This window comes from Orbicella faveolata, unplaced genomic scaffold, assembly GCF_042242905.1.
Source record: "Orbicella faveolata isolate gen_17 unplaced genomic scaffold, um_ofav_v1 contig_12, whole genome shotgun sequence".
Taxonomy (NCBI): domain Eukaryota; kingdom Metazoa; phylum Cnidaria; class Anthozoa; order Scleractinia; family Merulinidae; genus Orbicella; species Orbicella faveolata.
This window is the reverse complement of record NW_028301539.1, coordinates 34,695,001-34,717,171: the sequence shown is the minus strand read 5'-3', so window position 1 is coordinate 34,717,171 and position 22,171 is coordinate 34,695,001. Positions and strand designations below refer to the sequence as shown.

The window sequence follows — 22,171 nt, the reverse complement described above, 5'->3', positions numbered from 1 at the left end:
CTCGCTTCGCTCGCCTTCCAATCCGCACCCGCGTGTGCTTCGCGCTCACTTCGCTCGGCTTTTTCTTTCGCGTGCGTAGAAAAATAGCGTGGCTCTGAATAGTCTTTCTCTTCCCAGTGACTTGTCACTTTTCAGAACAAGTTCCAGATCACTTCTAATGGTAGACGTTTGAGATTTTAATTCTAAGAGATATGCGCGAGTTGCATGTAATTCATACTTCCTTTGCACTATTCCGATTGTTTCTTTGTAAAGCGTCGGAAGATCTCGGAAATATTTCGGAAATATTCACATGGTTTTCGGGCCCTGTTCGGACGATCTTGTGCGGAGATCTTCGGGAATCCCGCGCCGTTTATTGTACACGGTTTATTTAATTCCGGGCACTGCTAAATTCACCAACTCCCAACTTTCGCTGTTTTAACAAAGTAAGCTTCATGCCGCATGATCGAAGGAAGCTAAGCTTTATCTGCACGGCAAAATGGGCATGGATTTGGTCAGCATCTATGTAGCCTGCGTAGCAGGCGTATAAAGGGGAGGAAGTGGAGGAGGAGGAAGAGAATTCGGGAAAGAGAATTTCCCCTCCCTCCCCCCACCCCACTCCTCTGTTTTTTTTTCCCGAATTCTCTTCCTCAGGACCTATGGGGCATGCAAAGCGCAACACCACAATACCGCGAAACAGGAAGCTCGATCGTTGACTGTGGTGTTCTCTCTGATTTCATCAAGGCTTGGTCACTCAGCTCTTGGATTTGACTTTAAAACATGACCACTGAAAACATGTTCCGAGACATATTTTTTCCCTGTATTTCATATTATCGGAGGTGAAGAATGCTCAACTCTTAGCTGTTGTACAGTTTTAACATCGCAGCCTTAAAAAATCTAAATCTGACGTTTAATTCAGGATTGAAAGTGGTCTTTCTTTGCCTATGGCGAGTTTGTATGGTATGTATGTGAATTGCTAGCTTGTCAAGTACTTCGGGGCACGCACACGAAACTGGAGACGATATAATTTGAACACACGGCAGAGCGAAGGACAAGTGGTCAGGACATGGAGGGACATAATATTTCAACTTTTATCAGGAATCGAGAAGTAAAGGTAAATTAAAGTTTATGTTGTGAATTGCGAACAATACATACACTCTGCTGGAGCACCACAATTTACATTTCTTCATTTGTGGATTGTCTTCTTGTAGTCGTCCATCACGCGAGCGTTTCAGAGAAGATTTCAACTTCATTCGCCGTTTGTCGAAAGACTTGGATTAGAAAGGGAGCTCGAGGTAAAATGAAAACTTTTGGATACTCAGATGCACGATTTAGTATAGTTCTAACTTGTTGTTAATGACTATGTATGCGGCTCTTTCTTGCCAAACTGTAAGCTTACATGTCTTTGAGTGTTTACTTTTGGTCTGTGTGGATCGGTTATGTTGTGGGATTCAATCAACTGTCAAGTGTCCTTCGTTTGATTGTCACGTCTTTCATTACGCGTATACAAGATGCAAAGCAACTGGGGATTTCACGGAAATCTAAATCCAGGCTTTTAGTCTGCATTTACATGTAGCTAATTTCATGCAGACCGCGTCAATGTTCGCCATTTGTCAATGCAAAAATAGTTATTTGGGATAAACAGGAATGTTAAAGAACGTAATTAGCTATATAACACTATTTTGTAAACCCTTTATATAATCCAAAAATCCATCAGGAGATATAAAATTATTCTTTGAAACATACGTGTCAGAAACTATAGTTGTATGTCCGAGATTTTTCAGGAAAAATATTTTAACACTCCCAAAATGCGTTATGGATATTGCTCGCGAGTTCTCAGCTATGCGATATAGAAAGTGGCTATTAAATTTAATTTTAACTTGACCATGCATATAGAACAGCGGAAGCAAGGAAGACTCGAGAATTTTTGTTTATCGTTATTATTTGGAGCTGCAGTAAATTAACCCTTCTTTTGAAAAAGTGCATTGAAACTTTTAAAATGTGCATAATTACATACAGTATAAATTATATGGCGATTTTAATGGTTTAATTAACAATTATTGGATGAGGTTGAGCATGATAGCCTTGAAGGCCGAGGTTTGTGTTAGCTGCAGAAGGCTGGATAACAAAAGCTAAGGCCTTGATAACCGAAGCAAAACTTGATGCCAAATCCTCCATTACAAAATTGCCCAAAGTGCTGGTAAGCCTGTTGGGTGAAGTCGCTTCTGCATGTGACTATTGTCCATAGGTATGACTTCACTTTTGTTTTAAAACTATTGTCTGTAGGTATGATGTTATGAAACAGTACCAGCATCAATTAGCTAGGTGCTTTTAACCAATCAAACTGAAAGTGACACCAATGTATAATAATACATGTAATTAAATTTATCTCTCAATTGTCATGTGATGTCCATTGAGTGCTTGAAAGGCATTTGACCACTTGGAAATTCTGTGTACTATAATGAAGTAGTCCATGGAAAGTCCTAGTCTCTCAGATCCCAGTCAGACAGGGGATAGCAGGACCATAAACTTAGGGGGTGATAAGCCTGTCAGCCAAAGTGAGCTGAGAATCAAAATAGTACCTGTTACACATCATTATGCATTGCACTGCATCATGACCAAACCAACAACCACCACATATTGCAGCTACTCTGATCAGTCTTCTTCAGCTGGAAAATCTCTGGGGATTAATTGCTTTGTCAGTCTTAGAAGTGGTCAGTGCACCAATAATCTTCTCTTGACGATACTCCATCTCACCCATCTTTGAGGGTACTGGAGCTGTTTCTTGAGGCCATTCTGATTCGGGTAGTTAGAGAAACTCTGGTCCGTTACACCATCTCTTGCTTAAATCTTGCACAGCTATCCCATGGGAAACATCATCTGCTACAATGAATTCTCCTGGAACACTGACTTGGATTGGAGTTACTCTGTATCTCACCAACTCTTGTGTATACAAATGGTTTAAAGCTTCCAGATGTACTTTGAATCCATGTTAACACAATCTGGAAAGAACATGACATTCTTGAATTTAATTCTTGACTCCTCTTGAATGATCTTTGCTTGGCAAGATGCAAGTACGGCAGCTTGGAGCTCTAGGCATGGGATGGTTAACTGTTTCAGTGGTGACACTCTAGACTTGGCTGTTATGAGCTTGACCTCATACATGTCATACCTTCCTCTTTGTCAGATATTAGGCGCAGGCTCTGAAGGCTTATTGTGAAGTGTCAGAAAACATGCACAGTGTTGCTTGCTCAGTGGCGCCAATTGTTAACAGGCCTCTCAGGAAAGACACATGATCGAGTTCCAATATTTCTTGGAACAGTCTCGTCCACTGATCTCGAATTGTGGGCAGTAGCTCCTCATCCCAGCCAATTCCTAATTGCCACAGGTGTTGAATACCAATCTTTGCTCTGATCAGGAATGCAGAGGCGAGCCCGATAGGATCGTAGACACAAGTGACTTAATACTCATTATTATATAAACACCAGTGAAATACCAGGATTTTTCCTTTTACCAAAAAATCATATCTTCATTGTGTGCAGTGAAGATACTATGTTTATCTTTTACACTGTGAAGATATCATTCCTTTTTGATAACATTTTTCTTTTGTCCCTTTAACTACACTTAAATTTGTTGATGTATGATTGAAACATCTTCGGATCTTTTTCGGTCGTCTTCGGCAATCTTCAGTAATCTTCGGGAAATGTTTGGAAATGTTTGGAAAATGTTCAGAAGCGTCTGTCTGGCCTTCAGAACAATTTTGGAAAATCTTCGGAAATCTTCGGAAAGTGGTCAGAAAGCTTCGGAAAATCATTGAAAACGTTGTCATTAGTATGTTCATTTATTATATCGTTGTGTCTCACAAGGACTGGGAACTACCGAATTCACGAATTTGATTGGCTGAAATCGATATTGACTGCGGTCTAGATTTTCCCATCTAGACCGCCACCTAGACCGGTTTCATTTTGCATTGAAAAAGTAGCAAACTAAAATAAAAATGTTTACTATTTTCTTTTATTTTCTTTTCAATCATTTATGGAAGTGCCAAAAAGCCTGATGACAAAAAAAAAAAGTAAAGATAACAAGCAAATTTCGGCAGGTTTAAGTTAAGTTCATCGCCCTTTGGAGGCAAAATGTCAGCAAACCAGTTACATTAAAGTTTTTTTCTTTGCCATAAAATAAACATCTTATTAGCCGAGCTAAGTCAATCTGTATGGGAGAATCTTGACCTCGGTCTTGTGTACAGACCTCACTGCGTTTGGTCTGTACTCACGGCCTTGGTCAAGATTCTCCCATACAGACCTCCAGCTCGGTTAATAAGAGCTAAATAATAAACAGAACATTACATGCCTGCTTGTGGATATGAATTTTATCTTCTCTTGTTCAAGTCAATATCTCACTCATTCGCTGCGCTCATTCATGAGATATTGAGTTTAACACTCAAAGATAACATTCGTATCCACGCGTAGACATGTGATATCCTCTATGTATCACCTGCTTGGTCAACATAACTTGGCCTTGATCTGTAAGCTCTAGGGTTTAAAATGAGTCTGCGTTGACTTTAAAAAGAAGTTCATCAGTCCTGGGATTCCATACAACCCCTAGAACCTTGTCGTCGTCTTCTCCTTCAAACACTTCTGTAACATCTGAAATCTTCTGCCTATCGGTGTTTATTAGATCCTTGTTTGAAATCCAACCTTTGAAACTGAATCCACCTTCCTTCAACACACTATCAATATCTTTACTGAGCCTTTGTGCTTCTTCAACAGTGTCCACAGAGTCACAAATGTCATCCATGTAGAAGTTATTAGTGAGGACCTTTGCCATGTCAGGATTTGTAGCTTGACTTTCTCGCACTGTTTTGCGAAGAGCAATTTGTGCCTTTGCTGGGGATGGCTTTTCACCAAAAGTTAAAACTGTTTTAACATACATGTATGGTTCTCAGCTGGTGCCTAAATTCCTCCACAGGAAAGTGTGAACGTGTTGATCATGCGGGGTATCAAAATGCGGTGATACATCTTGGAACTATCACCCAGTAAGGCCACTTTCTTCTCTCTAATATGCAGAACAACTCCGAAGAGACTGTTTAGCATGTCTGGGCCTTTCAACCAATAGTCATTAAGCCAATGACTTTGAAACATAGACAATGAGTTAAACACTATCTGGACAGGTGTTCGTTTCTTCTCAGGCCTGACGACCACATGGTGAGGTATGTAATGAACTGGGCCTTGATAACTTCAACTTCCTGCTTTGTCAACTTTCTGCAAAATTTCATTTCTTGCATCTCTTTCATCTGGGCATCATAGGCCTTTGCATGGTCTGGGCTGGATTTAAGCAGAGGTTCTGTTGATACTAATCACTTCAGTGCCAGTGAGTTGTTGTCAGGAAGAAAGTTAAGATTTTTTTTCCATGGATACGGTATCATCCACTGTTTACCGACTTTTTTGCATGACTTTTTGTTGACTTGCAGCTCTTCCATTTCAATTTGAGTAAGTTTGTCAGCTTGGCATATGCACGGCTTAACAGCAACGTCCATCTTTTAAATTATTTAACTTACTTACAAATTATAATCATTATGATAATAATGTTACTATGGTTTGGATCAGGGTTCGTATGGGTTTGAAAAAATAAGCAATTTAATCACTTTGCTTGACTGTGTTAATAATTGTAAAATCATTTTTTTTCCACCAGGGTCACTCTGGCTGTGTCAATTGTTTAGAATGGAATGAAAATGGAAAGTTAGTGTTACTTCATTTTATCGTTTGACATAGCAAGTAATTGGTTCTACTTATTCTTATATCTTTTGGTATCCTTTTGCCACCAAATAAAATACTTCAATCTGTGCAAGGAATGCACCAAGTGACAAATAATGTATTGATCCTCACCTGCTTTTAAACAGACTGCTTTTGTGTTTGGTTATATCTAGATATGCCTGAAAGTTCAGATAAACCTTTTAAAATTGCATCCATACTAAGGGTGGCAAATGGTAAATGCATGTTTTTCTTTGTGAGGCCAAGGTATTTTGATTTTTTTTTAAAAAATTGCAAGACTGAGGCTATCTGGAACTGGAAATTCAATATTTCACGATGTTTTGATATCGTAGAACATGTTATTTTTTTTCCTAGTGCCAAAATGATGTGGGGGTATGTTTTGTGGAATTCAGACAATTTAGGATTAAGCTTTTCTCTGAAATTTTAAAGTTTCATTATTAAAATTCAATATATCAAGGGACTTCTTTATCCTTGCAAAAAATAGAGACCTAGATACAGCCTTGTAAAAGAAGACACTGCAAGAAGCCCATATTCACTAAAAAAACAAGACTGTGAGATATTAATTATTAGTATCACCCAACTAGTGGACTAATACAAATCCTGCATTTTGATTGGCTACGCTACCAGGGGACTATCAGTAATAGTCATCGAGTAGCGAAATTGGCGCCATCGAGCGTGACGCTTTCTTTCGTTTTATTCCCAAATAAATATTTCTTCAACTTGCATTTGCTAACTTTATTATTGCCTTTTCTGTCCGACTAGTTGGGTGATACTAAAACAATTAGACCCTTCGCCCTCAAGGGCCACGGGTCTAATTGTTAATTATCCATTGTTGTTTCTATTGGTGATCCTGACCAATTTTTTAACCCTCTCTATTTGAAACCACTTTTCTTTTCCCCTGAGAGTTCAAAACAGAATTTTAACTATTTTCTGTATTTTCTTAAGCTTGGTTTTCTTGACAACCTACTATGCCAAACAAAATCATTGCACGGTCACACTATACCCACTATCGGAAACAATTTTTCTTTTTCTGTGAGAGTTTGAGATAGTGAGAATCCCTTTTTTATGATTCAACATGTTCTTTTTTCATAGCCTCCTTGTGTCTGGGTCAGATGATCTTAATGCAATATTGTGGGATCCACTCCAATGTCAGAAAAAGTGTTGCATCAAAACAGGACACTCTGGAAACATCTTCTCTGTCAAGGTATCACATTTAGCATTGTGAATATCAATTCAAGTAATGGAGCTAGAGCTATGCCATAGCCTGTGTTAAGGACTGGTACTAGGGTTAGGGTTACCAACATGGCAGCGGTTATTAATATGTATTTTTCTTTTCATTTATTGATGTTTGCCACACCAAAAAGATTAGTTAGTTACGATTTAAACTAAATCATGGTGAGAAACTACCGGTAGTGGTGAAGCTGAAAGAAACTGCAAAGCTTATGACTGTGTGATTCCTTCTTCCCAGTTAATGTAGACAAACGTAAGATACATGTAGATACAACATACATACTAAATCAGTTCATTTACATGATGTATTTAGTAGGTGAGTAATAATAAGAGTGACAGTTAGAGAGTAATTCAGCAAGAAAATTTCGCTTGGGTGCCAAAATGGCCTTTGAAACCTGTTTAGGGTCCAGATGTTTTAGAACAGGAAGTGGTGAGACTTTTTAGCATTCTGACTTCCTTTTATCAACAATGAGACACCTTTGGAAGTCTTGGGACTGAAGTCACTCCACTCACATCCTCCATATTAACAACAAAATAACAATAGCCACAAATATTTTAACAGGATGGCCAATCAGTGTATTAAACACGGATCTGCTAAATCTGTGAGCCAGCGAGCCATGCAAGCCACGGTGCGGGCCATGCAAGCCATGCCAACCATTTTTGCGAGTACTTTTTTTTTCTTTGATCGGTCTGGGAGGTCGTCGATCATTTCACCAAGAAACATCTAGCGCCCGACTGTCACTAAATTAAACTACCGCTATAAACCGCCCGCTCGCCATCTTGAAAGCAGAGATGACCCTGGGGACAAGTATAAACAGTACAACCTCGCTCCTAGGGTACTCTCTCTTTCCCTGGGAAATTAATTTTAAATTTATCTACAAAAGTGCCTAAAATTGAAATATTCCCAGAAAAAGTCCTAATCTCGCTTCGGTTGCCAGAACTATTGTTAGTGCGTCAAATATGAAAAATGCTCTAAACATCTGTACATCGTGCCAAGTCTTGCGTCATAGTAATGGCTGCCCTGAGTTGGACGAATTTTTTTCTTTGTTTCATATTTTTGTTATGTGTAGAACATAGAACGTAGTTTCTGTTTCTGAGATTTTGGCTGTGAATTTGATTGTTGGGTGAAAACTGTTTGCCGTTAGAAGGAAATCTCTTATTTTGTCTTTACTTGTGTTCCACATAGATATGACGTCATCAATGAATCTTTTCCAAAAGATGGGTTTCATGTTGCTTTGTCTGAGTATTTCCATTTCTATTTTGGCCATAAATATGTTAGCAAAAGCTACGGCCATTTTCGTTCCCATGGCTGTTCCATGAGTTTGGAGGTAATCTTTTCCACTGAATTGGAACGAGTTTTCTTGTAAAATCAGAGTGAGCATTTCTCTTAAATACCTAGGAATTGGAGGGTTCTCGTGATAAAACTCTTCGTATGCTTCGCATACTGTGGTAATACCCTCTTCCTGTGGTATGTTTGTGTAGAGGCTGGTGACGTCCATTGAGACAAGAATGGTGTTCTTAGGCAGTTTAGTCTTCTCGATGAAGTTAAGAAAGTCTGCTGTATCTTTAAGATACGAGGCTTGTCTTTGTGCTATCGGCTGAAGAAGGTGGTCAGCAAAAGATGAGATCCTTTCTGTAGGGCCGTCACACCCTGATATAAAAGGTCTACCAACAGGTGTCGGTTTGTGAATCTTTGTAAGTGTGTAAAACACTGGTATTCGCGGAGGGTCGGGCATAAGGGAGAGCCATTTGGCCGTCATTTCGTCCATGTGGCCTTCTTGAAGTAGTGATCGAATCAATCGATGAACTTTTTTGCCCGTGGTGTCAACCATAGGTTTGTCGAAGGATTGGTATGTATATCATCAAGTTGGACTTGACCCTCGTTGAATTTATCTGTTCTGTTCATTATGACAGTTGTAGTACCCTTATCGGCTTTCCATGCATTGTGAGGCATTTGTAGCTATTTGATTTTTTTAGCTTGGCTTCTGATTGGGCGATTCAAAAAACGTCTTGGTGACGGTTTGTGTAGTCGCTGCAAGAATTTAATACATGTATTGCTATCTTATTCATCTCGTCCCGTTGCTCTTGTTCTTGTTCTGATTGGCTAATTCAAAAAACGCCCCTAGTGACGGTTTGTGTAGTCACTGCAAGAATTTAATATTGTGATCTTATTCATCTTGTTCCGTTGCTCTTGCTCTTGTTCTCATGCGAATATAAATGTAACATAAAAATTCTTAACATTTGCACTGTGGCTCGCATGACTCGCCTGACTCACATGGCTCGCATGGCTCGCATGGCTCACCCCTTGGCTCGCAGGTTTATAAAACTCATTAAACACTGTTATCAGAGGGGTTCTGTAAAATAAACTATAGTGAAAATAAGGTAAAAATGGGTGAAAAAAGGCGTTCAAAATTAGTAAAAATGTTCACTTAAGCTTTTGCTTAATATAAATCTTGAAGTTATGGATCTAAATTCAATTGGTAGTTCATTACAAATCTTGGCTCCTTGATAGTGAAAGTTCTTCTTCCCAAATTCAAGGTGAACTTTAGGTAGTTCACTGATAAACCATGATTGTTCCTCGTATTGACTCAGTGCAGCTGTGTTTCAAGACATGACGTTCTTTGTAGCACCAGCAAACTCAAATCAGGAACAAAAACACTATTGAGATAGAGCTCTCAATGTTAACTTCATCTTGATAGACAGGAACTTTAGTTTTACTGAGTGTAGTAATGATGGCTAAATTCACTTCTTCTCTCACTACTTTGCCCTGACCTTGTCAAGGTGGAAGAGATATGATTATTTATTCAAGAAGTGATTTTATTTTGTAGCAATGTTAAATCTTATTCTTGGATCACTTAGAGGATTGATAGCATGCAATATCAAAATCTTTTGTGAAAACGGTCTTACTCTTACTCACTGTCTCAATATTCATGCAAGTTTTGAACTGACCATAAAGAGTTTTCTGCTGTTAAAGTTGAAATGCTTCTACAGTAGTTGTGTTCCTTGATACGCACATTATCATGTTGAAGCTGAAGGAGGTCAAATCAACTTGCTATATGTCGGATCTTCCCTTCAACATCTTCTTGAGAGGTCAAAGGATTTGACCTCATAAATTGAGGACATATAAAATGGAATGGCCAATTTCCCTCTGAGATGTGCCTGCAGGGAATCTTGGCATGTATTCTTGGACTGGATGTTTGTTTTGATGAATATAACTACCATGATTCCCTGAAGGTGCATCTCATTGAGAGAATTGGCCATTGCTCTGTGGGGGATAATATTTTGAAATACAGAGAATGTTAATTGCGTTCATGAAGTGTAGCACAATCCTAATCCAGTCTGTATAGAGAGTTTTTGGAACGGATTTGTTTGCTGACTTGGGCTCGTCATCAAGATTGAACATTTTGTAGCTTGAGGCAAATGGCCAAGAACTGTGGTCAGAAAACAAATATTTCGGGTTGTGTAGCTTGGCAAATGGCCAGGATATGTGGTTAGAAAATGAAATTTTCCCAGTTGTAGCTCGGACTAGCTTAGCAAGTGACCATGATTTGTTGTCAGAAAACAAACTTATAATTTATTCATCGCTTGTTCAACTTCATAATAATAATAATAATAATAATAATAATAATAATAATAATAATAATAATAATAATAATAATAATAATAATCTTTAGTGAGGGAATCCAAATCGCCAAAGGCGGTTTTCAGTGGAGCCCTCCTAAATAAAAATCACCTAAAAATGACATAAATAAGAATTACCTAATAAATTAGCTATCATTCGATCAAAGTTTGTTGACCTAATATGCGAAGTACATGCGTGAACGCACTGCTCTAATCTTTGATTACTACTTGTATTGAAATTGTACATTAACATGTTTTTGTATTATTTGCTAAATCAGAAATCTATATGAGATTGTGATGAAACTGAAAACTAAAATGACTAATAGTTTTTCTTGGCTGAGTTATTAACCATTTAAAACATGAAATTTCACTGGTTTGGCTTTTCTTTTCACCATGTTTCTGCCATTTTTGACCTAAGTTAACTCAATGTAATGTATAAAGAACTTCTTTATTTTTATGTGAAGTTTCTACAAATTATGTAGGTTGGGTTTTTTCCCTTAAGACAAGCTTAGTAGAAAAACTTTTGAACCGAAATAAAATGAAAAATTATTGATTAACAAATGGAGGCAGCATAATGGTTACTTCCCAACTTCCACCACCTGTTCAAGACTAATCAATGTTTTTTGATTAGCCTCTAGCATTTAAAATAAACTTTACCAACTTATTGTTATGAATTCAAAATTAACCATCCTACCCACATTTTTCATAGTTTTTGCCACAGATTGGAGACAGAATCATTGCAACAGCTGCTGCGGATGCTAAAGTTCAGATCCATACAGTAGAAACACAGGAGACATCGCAAGTATATAAATGTCATATTGGGCGTGTGAAAAGACTTGCTACAGCTCCGGACACTCCATACATGCTGTGGAGTGCGTCTGAGGATGGAACTATAAGGTAAGGAGAAAGGCAAGTGCACCATCCATGTTCCTTGGTATCCTGGGTATGGCTTGGGTGATGGGGCTTGTTGTGATGGACCAGTGAATGTGGCACAAATGACTGTTATTCCTTCCTTGTGCATCTACTTTACCGAACAAAATTAAGGAATATTTGGTGCCTTATTCTTGTAGCAAACAGTTTGTTTTTAATAATAGTTATTAATAATTTTATATTGATTCAACTAAAGTGTAATTTCTTATTTCTCACAGGCAATTTGATCTACGACAACCACATACTTGCAACACAAGCAGTAAAAACTGTAAGAATGTTCTTATAAACCTAAATATTTATGTTGGTGCCATGGCAGAGGCAAAGTGTCTTGCAATAAATCCTCTACAGCCTGAACTTCTTGCAGTTGGGTGCAATGACCCTTTTGTACGACTGTATGATCACAGAATGTTAGCATCACATAGTTTCTCAGAGGTGAAGAAGCCTTTTAGCAACAGTAGCAACAGTCCTGAAGATGCAAAACTACCTCCTGGATGTGTTCAGTACTTTGCTCCAGGCCATTTGCCACCACAGTTAAGCAAAAATTCACGGAGGCGATTTCGAGCTTATGTTGCTACCTATGTAAACTTCTCCCCTAGTGGACAAGAGCTGATTGCGAATTTAGGTGGTGAACAAATATACCTGTTTGATATTAAACAGCGTCGAAAAGTAATGAAGTACCAGGGAGTAAATGGGTTTACTTCATCACTTACTTCAAATGGTGTGGTCAAAAGTGTTGTAGATAATTGTGGTTTTTCTGCAAGTAAAAATGGTTTTTCATCATCTGCTAATGGAGCTACAAATGGTTACAAAATCTCAAATTTAAATGGGAAGAGAACTGTCACAGACAAAACACCTTCCAAGTCCATCTGTAGCAGCAATCATTCAAGTAACATCTCTCAGGAGTTGCCACCCAAAGCTCTTGAACTTAAGGCTAAAGGAAATGATGCCTTTTGCCAACAACAGTTTTGGACAGCTGTCAACCTTTATAATGAAGCGATATCTCATGCCTCTGATTCTGCTGTCCTGTATGCCAACAGAGCTGCTGCATTTATCAAGAGGGCATGGTATGTAACAATGCTGATGTGTCTCTTGTGGATGTATTCCCTCCTAGCATAGTGATACTTTAATTAAAAGTAATTGAAACAAAAATCTCAGATAGGAAATCAAGCAATTTCAGTTTTTAGCAGACAAAAACCTTTTACCAGTCAAGAATAATTTATAAAGATAGCTGCCTTAAATAACACCCAAAACAGCAACCTATGGTAACTTCAGAAAAAAAAGATAATTTTCAAAGTTTAGAGAAATATTATTGTGCAAAAACACAGGTAGAATTTCATGATCAGTTCCACCAGCACTTTCAAGTGTTTCATATGAACTTAAAAATTGGTTTTGACATTTAGAAGTGATTTCTTTTGAGATGATATTTAAAACAGTCTTACTGAAGTTTGCAATACAATTTAAGTACTAATCTTTTTGTCCACTTGTTACTTGAGCTTCTGGTGGATTCCTTCTTAAATGTGTGTTAAACTTTTTGTCTCTCCAGGTAGACAATTTTAGCACAGTATACAGAGTACTGTGTGACCCCAATTTCCTATATAGACACACACATCCTGGGATCAGGGTTTTTTTGGGAGGGGGAGGTGGGGAATCTATGTTATAGGGGAAGGGTTGCTCATCTCATTTAGGGGTGTAAATTGCAGATTACATGGATATGTTGGATATTCTTGCATTTTGATTGGTTGATACTCATGATTAATTGGAGGACAGATATTTAGATGACATCATTACAATTTTTTTGTTTCTGTATTATATATAAAAAGTAAATTTCATGTTGTAATGCATCTGTTCAGTAATATTTATTGATTGTAGATGACTTCAAAATGTGAATTTCTTGACAGGGATGGGGACATCTATGCAGCACTGCGGGACTGTCACAGGGCACTTCATCTGGATCCTAATCACACCAAGGCACATTTTCGGCAGGCTCGCTGTTTGTATGAACTGCACTGGTTCCAGGAGGCTCTTTCCTGTCTAAACCACTTCAAGTTAAAATTTCCAGAACAAGCTGAGGGAAGTGCAGCAAAGACTCTAGAGAGAGACATCAGAGCAGCTGCATTTGCTGAGACTGAAGGTCGGTAGCACCTCCTGTGGGCAGGGGACACTTGACCCATGTTTGGGTATAGAAGTATCCCTAGGGTCACCCTGACCTTTAAAACCCTGACCCTGTTTAGGACCCTGTTTAAATACCTATCCTGTTAGAGTTCATATAAGAGAGTGCCCAGCACCTTTGTTATGTTAGGCTTCCAACCTCTCAGGCAAGGAGGGTGGATGTTGTGCAACTTTGATCATGGTTTAAGCAAGCATTTGAAATGTGGACATCCAAACTTTCTCTTGGTCTAGGGTGCCACCCTCCTAGAAGTGGGGGGGGGGGGGGATATTTGTAGTCATAATTTGCTAAAGAGTATACTACATCAGAGATGATAACAGTCATTGAAACTTAAGCTGAGCTATCAAGCTAAGTGGGGTCTTCTCAATTTCCAAGCAGCTCATAAAATGCCCAAAGATAGAAGACAAGCAAGAGATAATATGTAGCATCATTTACCTGGAATGTGAAGAAAAGATTTTGTACATTGCAGATCATTGCTGTTATGAAGTTCACATATATTTCATAATTATAATCCCTCAATTGTCTTCATGTACTCTTCACTTGCAGACAATGATGACGAGGAGACAAGTGGTCACACAGATGCTGTTTCTAGTCGACGCAGGAGACGTCTTAGCATTGTGTCTGATCAAGAGAAAGCCTTCCGTGCTGAAGCGCTTGATTATGAGCAGCGGTTCTGTGGACACTGTAACACTACTACTGACATAAAAGAAGCAAATTTCTTTGGTAGCAATGGACAGTATATTGTGGCAGGCAGTGATGATGGTTCATTTTTTATGTGGGACAAGGAAACAACAAATCTTGTACGAGTATTAAAAGGAGATGATTCTATTGTAAACTGCTTGCAGCCACATCCAAGTACTTGTCTTTTGGCCACAAGTGGAATTGACCCTGTGATCAGGCTTTGGAGTCCATGTCCACAGGAAGGGGAAACACAGGACAGGCATATAGACGAAGTGGAAGCTGCAGCCAAGGCAAATCAACGAAGAATGAATGCTGACCCTTTAGAGGTGATGCTAATGAATATGGGATACAGATCAAGATTCACCATGGCAGAAGGCAGTGATGAAGATGATACCGAAACTCCGATACAATGTCGCACTAGTTAGACAATAAATTATGATGCACTTTTGGTGTGTAACTTACAACTCGCTTCCAGGTGACAGATGATGTTTTAGTTACCTTGAGCAAAATATTTTGGTAATTAATGTCTAATGTACGCTGCACTAAATGTTTGTTAAATGAAAATTATGGTGAAGTTTTGAGATGTAAAATCATTGTTGGTATGAATGAGAGTGCCCTGAATTTTACTGTCTAGTTTATTGATAATTTAGAGTTTAAAGTAACTTCCAATAGATGGTCAATTGTTCATTTGTGTTCTTTGATGGACTTTAACCCTCAAACATGCACCATTCATGTCAGTTCTTCTTTTTTCTTTTTGCAACAAATTAATACAATACTGTCTAAGAATGAAGGATCTGATAAGCTAAGGAGGAAGGTGTTCATTTACAACTAGATTCTCTTAGAGAAAATTCAAGATGAAATGAAAATAACTAACTAAAGGTGAATTTTGCTTCTGATTATCTTAGAATTCAAAGGTTATTGAGCAAACATATGATTATTCTACAGATGAAGTTAGATGGTTCGCAGTAAAATGATGTTTACTTTATGCACATTTATCAGCAAGAAATGTCAAATCATTGCTGCTGTACCTGTTAACTTGCATAAGGAAAGTATTTTTGTGGGGAAAATAAGCAGTAATATCAAAATAATATCAAGGGTTATGCTGCATGACTGAGTGCAAGGTTCTATACATTGCAGTGAAAATCGTCCAGATGCCAAAGAGGATTTGATTCGTGGCTCAAGAAATAGAAAGAGGATTGGGAAATTAAAATAATACTATGGCAATATTACTTAAATTCTGTTTTGTTAGTTAAAGATAAATTTTTTTCCTTGACTTATTCAAACTAGTTTGAATTTGTAGATTGTCTTAAAGAGAACAAATTCTCAATATATTTGAAAGGACGTGTTAGGAGTCACACTTAAACCTTAGCATCCATGCCATGAATGTCAATCAATACCGCTAGTCCCCAGGTGGTTGACAGATGTAAGTGTGACACTCCAGAACCCGAGCACTTTGGTTGAAAATACTGTTTAAAAAATATCACTTGCAAAGTTGGGCACAGAGTAGTATTTGACATTTCTAAAAGTAATGGGTTAAGTCAGCATGAAGCATTCAATAATCACTCCTCTATTGATTACAATTTAGCAGACTTGTTCCCAGGAAAATGCACTTTGCTCTTTAAGGCATTGTAGAATATAATAATTATTAGTGTTTTTCTTAGCCTTACTAAAAACACATAATGTACCATTCTAGGTTTTTTTAAATAGTTTAAATTATTGGACAGAAGTTTACCTGTTTGGTTTTAAGCAGCAAAAGTAACAATTTTAAGTTATGGGTAATTGATAACTGATAAGTGAACTCGTAAGTATTGTTCAAATACAAACGCCTATTGTTAAGAAAGAATGTTTAAGAATCATCTTAACTAAGGAGAGCTTCGTAAATTTAGCCCCTGGTTGACAAGATGTACTGTTTGAGGTTGAGATGCTCTTAACATTACCAACAAGGAACAGATGTGAGATGCTGACCAAAATAATCTATACTGGTGTTTTAGCATTTATTACATTTCTAGGATTGCTTCACTTCCAATGACACATTTAACTCTAAAAAGTGTAATGTTATTCGGATGTTGTGTCTTGTCCGCAGTGGAATGAATACATTAAAAGGAGACAACACTGTCTGTGCTGCTCTGAAATTAACAATACAGGGTTAACCTATCTGCTGCATTTTGTAAGCAATTTTAAATAAATAAAAGAAAAGGACAGGCAAAGTTTAATTTTACAGCTTCAATGCAAATGCAATATAGAGTATCACACACTCGTCATTTTTCTCTAACACAGCCCTTAAGATTGACTCTTTGAGTGATTAACAAACTTTTATCACTTTGTTTATCACAGTATGCAAACGTTGAGGTAAGAATGCTCTCTGTAACCTGATGGGCACAAGTATTCTCCTGTGATCAAGGGTCCTATTTTTATGGCGGGGAAAACTGATTTCAAAACATACCAACTCCCTTTATATTCCCAATTAGGTTCCAATAGACCATTTTACAGTTGTCTGCTCAGTGACCTGGCCTTTGGATGGCAGCGAGGCTGGAGTTGACCTTGTTTTGATACAGACCTCACTGCTTTTGTCATGTAAATGCACCTAGTTAGCATCAGAACAACTTGTTTTACACAACAAAAGCAGTGAGGTCTGTATCAAAACAAGGTCAACTCCAGCCTCGCTGCCATCCAAAGGCCAGGTCACTGAGCAGACAACTGTAAAATGGTCTGTTCTCAAACTGCAACATTTTGGGAACATTCCTCATAAAACTCTGCAACCTCAAGGTACCAGCCACTCCCTCCCCCCCCCCCCCCCCCCACCTCCCTCTTGAAAAATCTTGATTCTGCCCTGTTTAGTTTTTGTTTAAAAACACTTTCAATATTTTATTACCATTTCTGATGTTCATTGATCACTACCAACTTAATACTAAGTGTTCAAATTGCTGTTTATTACATATTTGAGACCTGCAAAGACAGTAATTTTTGTAAGTTTGATATGTTGAGCCATTTACAAAGCTGAATGGAATTTAAGACGACTATTCTTAATAGTTGTATAAACAACTACAAATTAAACAGTTCTGGTCAGTTATTACTTATGAAAATATCATCCATTTTCTAAGATTTAACAATTTTATCCAAATATAAATACTTCTGCCTACAACATGAAAATGACATTTTAAGAACTTATCCCAATCCAGAAGATGTAAAGTCTTCCTTTTTTGACACCCATAAATTATCGTGTACATCTGTCTATATAAATAAGTCATACTTGTTGTTCCTCATTTCTCACAACACTTAAAATCATAGATATCTGCAATTTTCTTCAAGCAATTCTCTTGACTTTCACAGAGAGAGACCTGACATTCTAGTAAAAAACATTCCATGTTGTGGGTAAATACACATTTATACAAAGAATGAAGTGTGTGTACATAACACTGAATTTTTCTGTCCTTTCATAGCTAGAGATGCATTATCATTCCTATTAAATGCTAGTAGCTGGTAATTTTCTTCAGAGCTTCAAAACATCTCCACTTGTCTGGCAGGTAAAATGGCTCAAAGATATGGGGAAAGGGTGTGTCCCAGCCACACACACGCTGGATAGGAGCTTCAAGAGACAAGAAACAGTGTTCCTGTGATAAAGAGAAAACTCTGTTAGAATGCACACTACTGTTATGGAGAGCAATTGTAAATACTAAGTTTCTGGTAATTTCTAGAATGTTTACCCATGCAAATGTTTGTATGGGTCTGAACCATCTACTGTCATGCTCACGCCACAGGACAGTTTAGAACATTCTACCAAATGATGTAATTAATAGAAGTAGAAGTAATTAATTATTATATTAATTACCATGTAATGCTACATAAATAGTTTTGTTAAAAGCTCCAAGAATGTTCCAAAAATTGACTAATTGTATATAAGGACTCTGTAAGCTAGCGTTGGTTGTTGTTGTCGGCAGAAAAAAACTAAAGAAGCTATCAAGCTACCAAGAGAATCATTGAGAGCTATTGAGGAACCTCATTTAAAGTCAAGGGACAGTGACATTTACTGTGGGTTTGTGTCAGTGGTGACTGAAGTTTTAGTTGTAGGCTTAAGTTTGTTCAAATGATGATAGATTGCATTGTTTAGAAGTTGCTCCTTTGTAGGACTTCACTAGGTATCATTAAATAAATAAGTTGGGTTTGTAAAAGAGTTTTGCAGTGTATCTTTTCTGTCAGTTGAGTGGTACCATAATACTAGACACAGTAACACCACTTTAAAAAATTACATTGACATGAAAAGAGTCTTTCAGAATAATTTTATGAAGTTCATATTATCAACAAATTTAATGAATAGCTGATATCTGTGGGTCAAATAACTTTTTTTCCAGTTCAAAGTCAAGGTCCAGCTTGAACCTGTCCAACATCAGGAAAACCATGTTGACTCCCAACAATAGTTGTGGAAGGTAAATCAAAATTACCTGTACAGTACTGCTAATCTCTGCTGCAAATCCTCCTGTCAAAGGAGCTTCATGTGCTATCAATAGCCTCCCTGTTTTGAGTACAGACTAGCAAAGGAAAAATGGAGTTTAGTTGCTCGATGTACGCAACGTGAATTCCAGACAGCTAAAATCACTTGATATACCCAGTTTCACTATCCTCAGTTACAACCTAATTCTGAGTTATACATACATGTAGTTGTGTGTATTGGACATTGTTAAAGGCTGTTTACTGTCAAACTGATATTAAGAACCAACTACCTTGATTACAGTCTCTTCATCCCAAGGAAGAATTGTTCGAAGATCAATTAGTTCACAGTTGACTCCCAGCTGATCTTTGGCCATTTTACAGACATCACGCAAAACATGGATCTGTGTACCCCACCCAACCAGAGTCACGTCAGAACCTACAATTGTGAATAAATTAACAAAAAAAGAGCAAAATGTTATTTGCTGGGTACAAGCCAGTAAAAAGGGCCAGTTAACCAAGTTAATACCTTAACATACAGTATACCTTCTTCTAGTATTTCTGCCTCAGAGAGTGGTATTTCATAATCTCCTACAGGCACTTCTTCTACAGCTTGTCTGTACAAGATCTTGGGTTCAAGGAAAATGACTGGGTTTTTGTCTCTGATAGAAGAAAGAAGAAGTCCTTTGGCTTGAATAGGCCCTCTGGGTATAACAACCTACGAGGAATTATTAAATGAAATGATTTTTCAGTGTTAGTGGTAATGTCTGTTTCCTAACTGGAATGATTTGGCTTTACCTTAAATTACTAGTTATCACTGTTGGGTAATGATATTGATTAGTATAAGAAACGATTCTATAATAAATGCTTTGGTCTCTTGTCATTTTTAGCAGACAAACCATAATGAAAGTTTATTAAAAATCTATAAAAAAAATAAAAAAAAACGTTCACTGGCTATATAAAGTTAAAACTTTCAGAGCTTTCGGCTGTCAGACTACAGCCTTCGATGGATAAAAAATGGAAAAAATAACAACTACAAATATATACAAAAATAGGTGGAACTATAAAAAGAATATATTAAAATGGAAAAATATAAGTGTTAATAAACTAATTGTTCTTTTTTAAAAGAATAGAGTATTGATTGGGGAGCGGCCTTGAATTGTTATCTGCATGATCTATCGAAGCGGTGTGCCAAGATTCTAGCTTCTTACGAATACGTGAAGAACCCTTGTCAATCACTAGGGAAATTTTAAAGTCAATAGAGTGATTTGAAGACCAAGCGTGCTTAGCGACGTTGGAACCTCTTGCATAAGACATCACATTCCTCAAGTGTTCTTTTTTCCCCGTTTCAAAGCATCTGCCAGTCTCGCCTACATAACTCCATGGGCAGTCGGCACAAGATATTTTATAAACCACATTTGGTTGAAGTTCAATCGGAGGTCGAGATTTAGGAGAGTGAAACTCCTGTTGTAATGTCTTGACTGGCTTGCTGACGACTCGAATATCATGTTTTTGAAGAGGTCTATTTAGAGGCTGAGAAATTCCATTAATGTAGGGGAGGACTGCATAACTAGAGGAATCGGAGGGTGTGGCCCATTTGAAAAACATACAAACAAGTTCCTCAGGTGCTGGGATGGAGTTTGTGTGCCGAGTAGAAGATTTCTTAATTAGAATGTTGGAGATGACATTTTGGGGGTAACTGCTAGAACGAAGAGCATCGGTGACATGATTAAGTTCAGCCTCTTTTCCTTGTTTTGTGCTCGGCAGTTTAGTTGCACGATGTAATAAAGTGTCAGCTGTACTGATCTTGTGTCGTTTGTCATGGTGGGAGAAGAAATCCAAATACCTATCGGTATGGGTTGGTTTTCGATATACATCAATAATAAGAGCATTATCCTTGCAAGTAACCAAGGTTATTAACACTTATATTTTTCCATTTTAATATATCCTTTTTATAGTTCCACCTATTTTTGCATATATTTGTAGTTGTTATCTTTTCCATTTTTTATCCATCGAAGACTGTAGTCTGACAGCCGAAAGCTCTGAAAGTTTTTTATAATGAAAATTGTTGAAACCTGGTGGAGACTCAAAAGAAGCAGAACCAAATTTCTACTCTGTCTGAAATGATAAATTCCACTAGCACATTTTGTTGTGAGTTGTTACCTTCAGTCCCGGCACATGGGCAAAGAAACTTTCTACTGATTGTGAATGATAATGAGCTCCATGCCCAACAGCTCCACATGGTGCTCGCACAGTCAGGCTCCCACAGTTGAAAAGATTTCCTGACCGATACCGGAATTTGGCACCTTCATTAACAAGCTAGATCAAAATGACAACAACGTAAGGGTTTAGAATAATCACACAGTTCAATACCCATAACCCAGAAGCTGACAATCACAATCCAATTGGCAGCCTTCCAAAAGCTAATTCTATTTATCAGTAGTAGGTCCTGACTTAGTCTACATTTTCAGGCATCATCACTAAAAAGTTTTATTATTAATAGCAAGTTAAGTAGATTAGCTGGAATTGATTATGCTGAAGCTTGTAGTGAAAATGTTATTTTTAAATAAAACCATTTCTTGGAGACTGATCAGTAACACTTCACTACTTACTACAATCTCCCAAGAACTTTACCCATTGGGTAAGTGACGGACAGAATCTGCAGCCCAACTGGACTGCACTAGCCTGACTCGATGAGTACTTGATAGGATAGGCCACAAAATGTTTGGTCATCGATTAGTCATTGATCATCGCCAATAATCAATGACAAATCAGTTGATTACCCATTGATTGCCCATTGATTACTCTTTGGATATAGGTATTTACTAATAGGCATTTGAAAGTACTACTAGCTGAATTAACTAACCTGATCAAATGCAGGGAAAATATAATCAGCAAATTGAATTTCTGCAATGGCTGTGGCACCTGCTGCAGCCATTCCAATTCCAAAACCAACAATTCCTTGTTCACTGAGAGGTGTATTGAATACTCTGTCTTTACCTAGTGCAAAATAAAACTGAGTCTTACCACCAATAAAAACAGGGAATAATGCTGTTACAAATGTTTGGTAATTAACTATTCAGGGTGTTTGTGTACAAAATCAAAGCCCTACTAGGAGGATATTGGTGGCCCTCAGTCTTTTCTCTATGGACCTTGCTGTGGCCTCCTGTCCCGGGAAGCGGGGCTACTCCCAGAAAAATTGGGTGGGGGTGTGCAGCCCACTTCCCAAAATCCTTACCCTATTTATGACCAAAATCTATGATTTTCACATAGTGGACTGAAAAATATATTTAGTAACAAAGCATCTTCAGCTTCTTTGTGTCAAGGTAGTTTATTCAGTTTGATTTGTGTCTCACTGTATTGTTTGCTT

At 37.7% G+C, this 22,171-nt stretch overlaps 2 protein-coding genes across 2 annotated transcripts in view; one reads left to right on the top strand and one right to left on the bottom strand.

Moving 5' to 3' along the window:
* The first annotated feature begins 725 nt into the window (after positions 1-725).
* LOC110067821 (WD and tetratricopeptide repeats protein 1-like) lies at positions 726-16,583 on the top strand. Its single transcript, XM_020775158.2, has 8 exons — positions 726-1,090; positions 1,188-1,271; positions 5,668-5,714; positions 6,840-6,951; positions 11,308-11,495; positions 11,747-12,592; positions 13,427-13,659; positions 14,242-16,583. The coding sequence occupies exons 1-8, from the start codon at positions 1,043-1,045 to the stop codon at positions 14,799-14,801; spliced, it is 2,118 nt and encodes a 705-aa protein (XP_020630817.1). The 5' UTR covers positions 726-1,042; the 3' UTR covers positions 14,802-16,583.
* A 701-nt stretch (positions 16,584-17,284) lies between these two features.
* LOC110067840 (2-oxoisovalerate dehydrogenase subunit beta, mitochondrial-like) overlaps positions 17,285-22,171 on the bottom strand; it is a 7,884-nt gene continuing 2,997 nt past the window's right edge. Inside the window, exons 4-9 of the mRNA XM_020775186.2 lie at positions 21,668-21,801; positions 20,965-21,120; positions 19,348-19,519; positions 19,095-19,240; positions 18,816-18,902; positions 17,285-17,987 (exon numbers count right to left, since the gene is read on the bottom strand). Coding sequence (XP_020630845.1) covers positions 17,847-17,987; positions 18,816-18,902; positions 19,095-19,240; positions 19,348-19,519; positions 20,965-21,120; positions 21,668-21,801 — 836 coding nt within the window. The 3' untranslated portion in view covers positions 17,285-17,846. The remainder of the gene's footprint in view (positions 17,988-18,815; positions 18,903-19,094; positions 19,241-19,347; positions 19,520-20,964; positions 21,121-21,667; positions 21,802-22,171) is intronic.

Excerpts from the sequence above, each read along its gene's own strand:
- LOC110067821 (XM_020775158.2), top strand. The coding sequence starts at position 1,043 with ATGGAGGGACATAATATTTCAACTTTTATCAGGAATCGAGAAGTAAAG. Across the intron at positions 1,091-1,187 it reads TCAGGAATCGAGAAGTAAAG|TCGTCCATCACGCGAGCGTT; the intron begins GTAAATTAAAGT and ends GTCTTCTTGTAG. Across the intron at positions 1,272-5,667 it reads GATTAGAAAGGGAGCTCGAG|GGTCACTCTGGCTGTGTCAA; the intron begins GTAAAATGAAAA and ends TTTTTCCACCAG.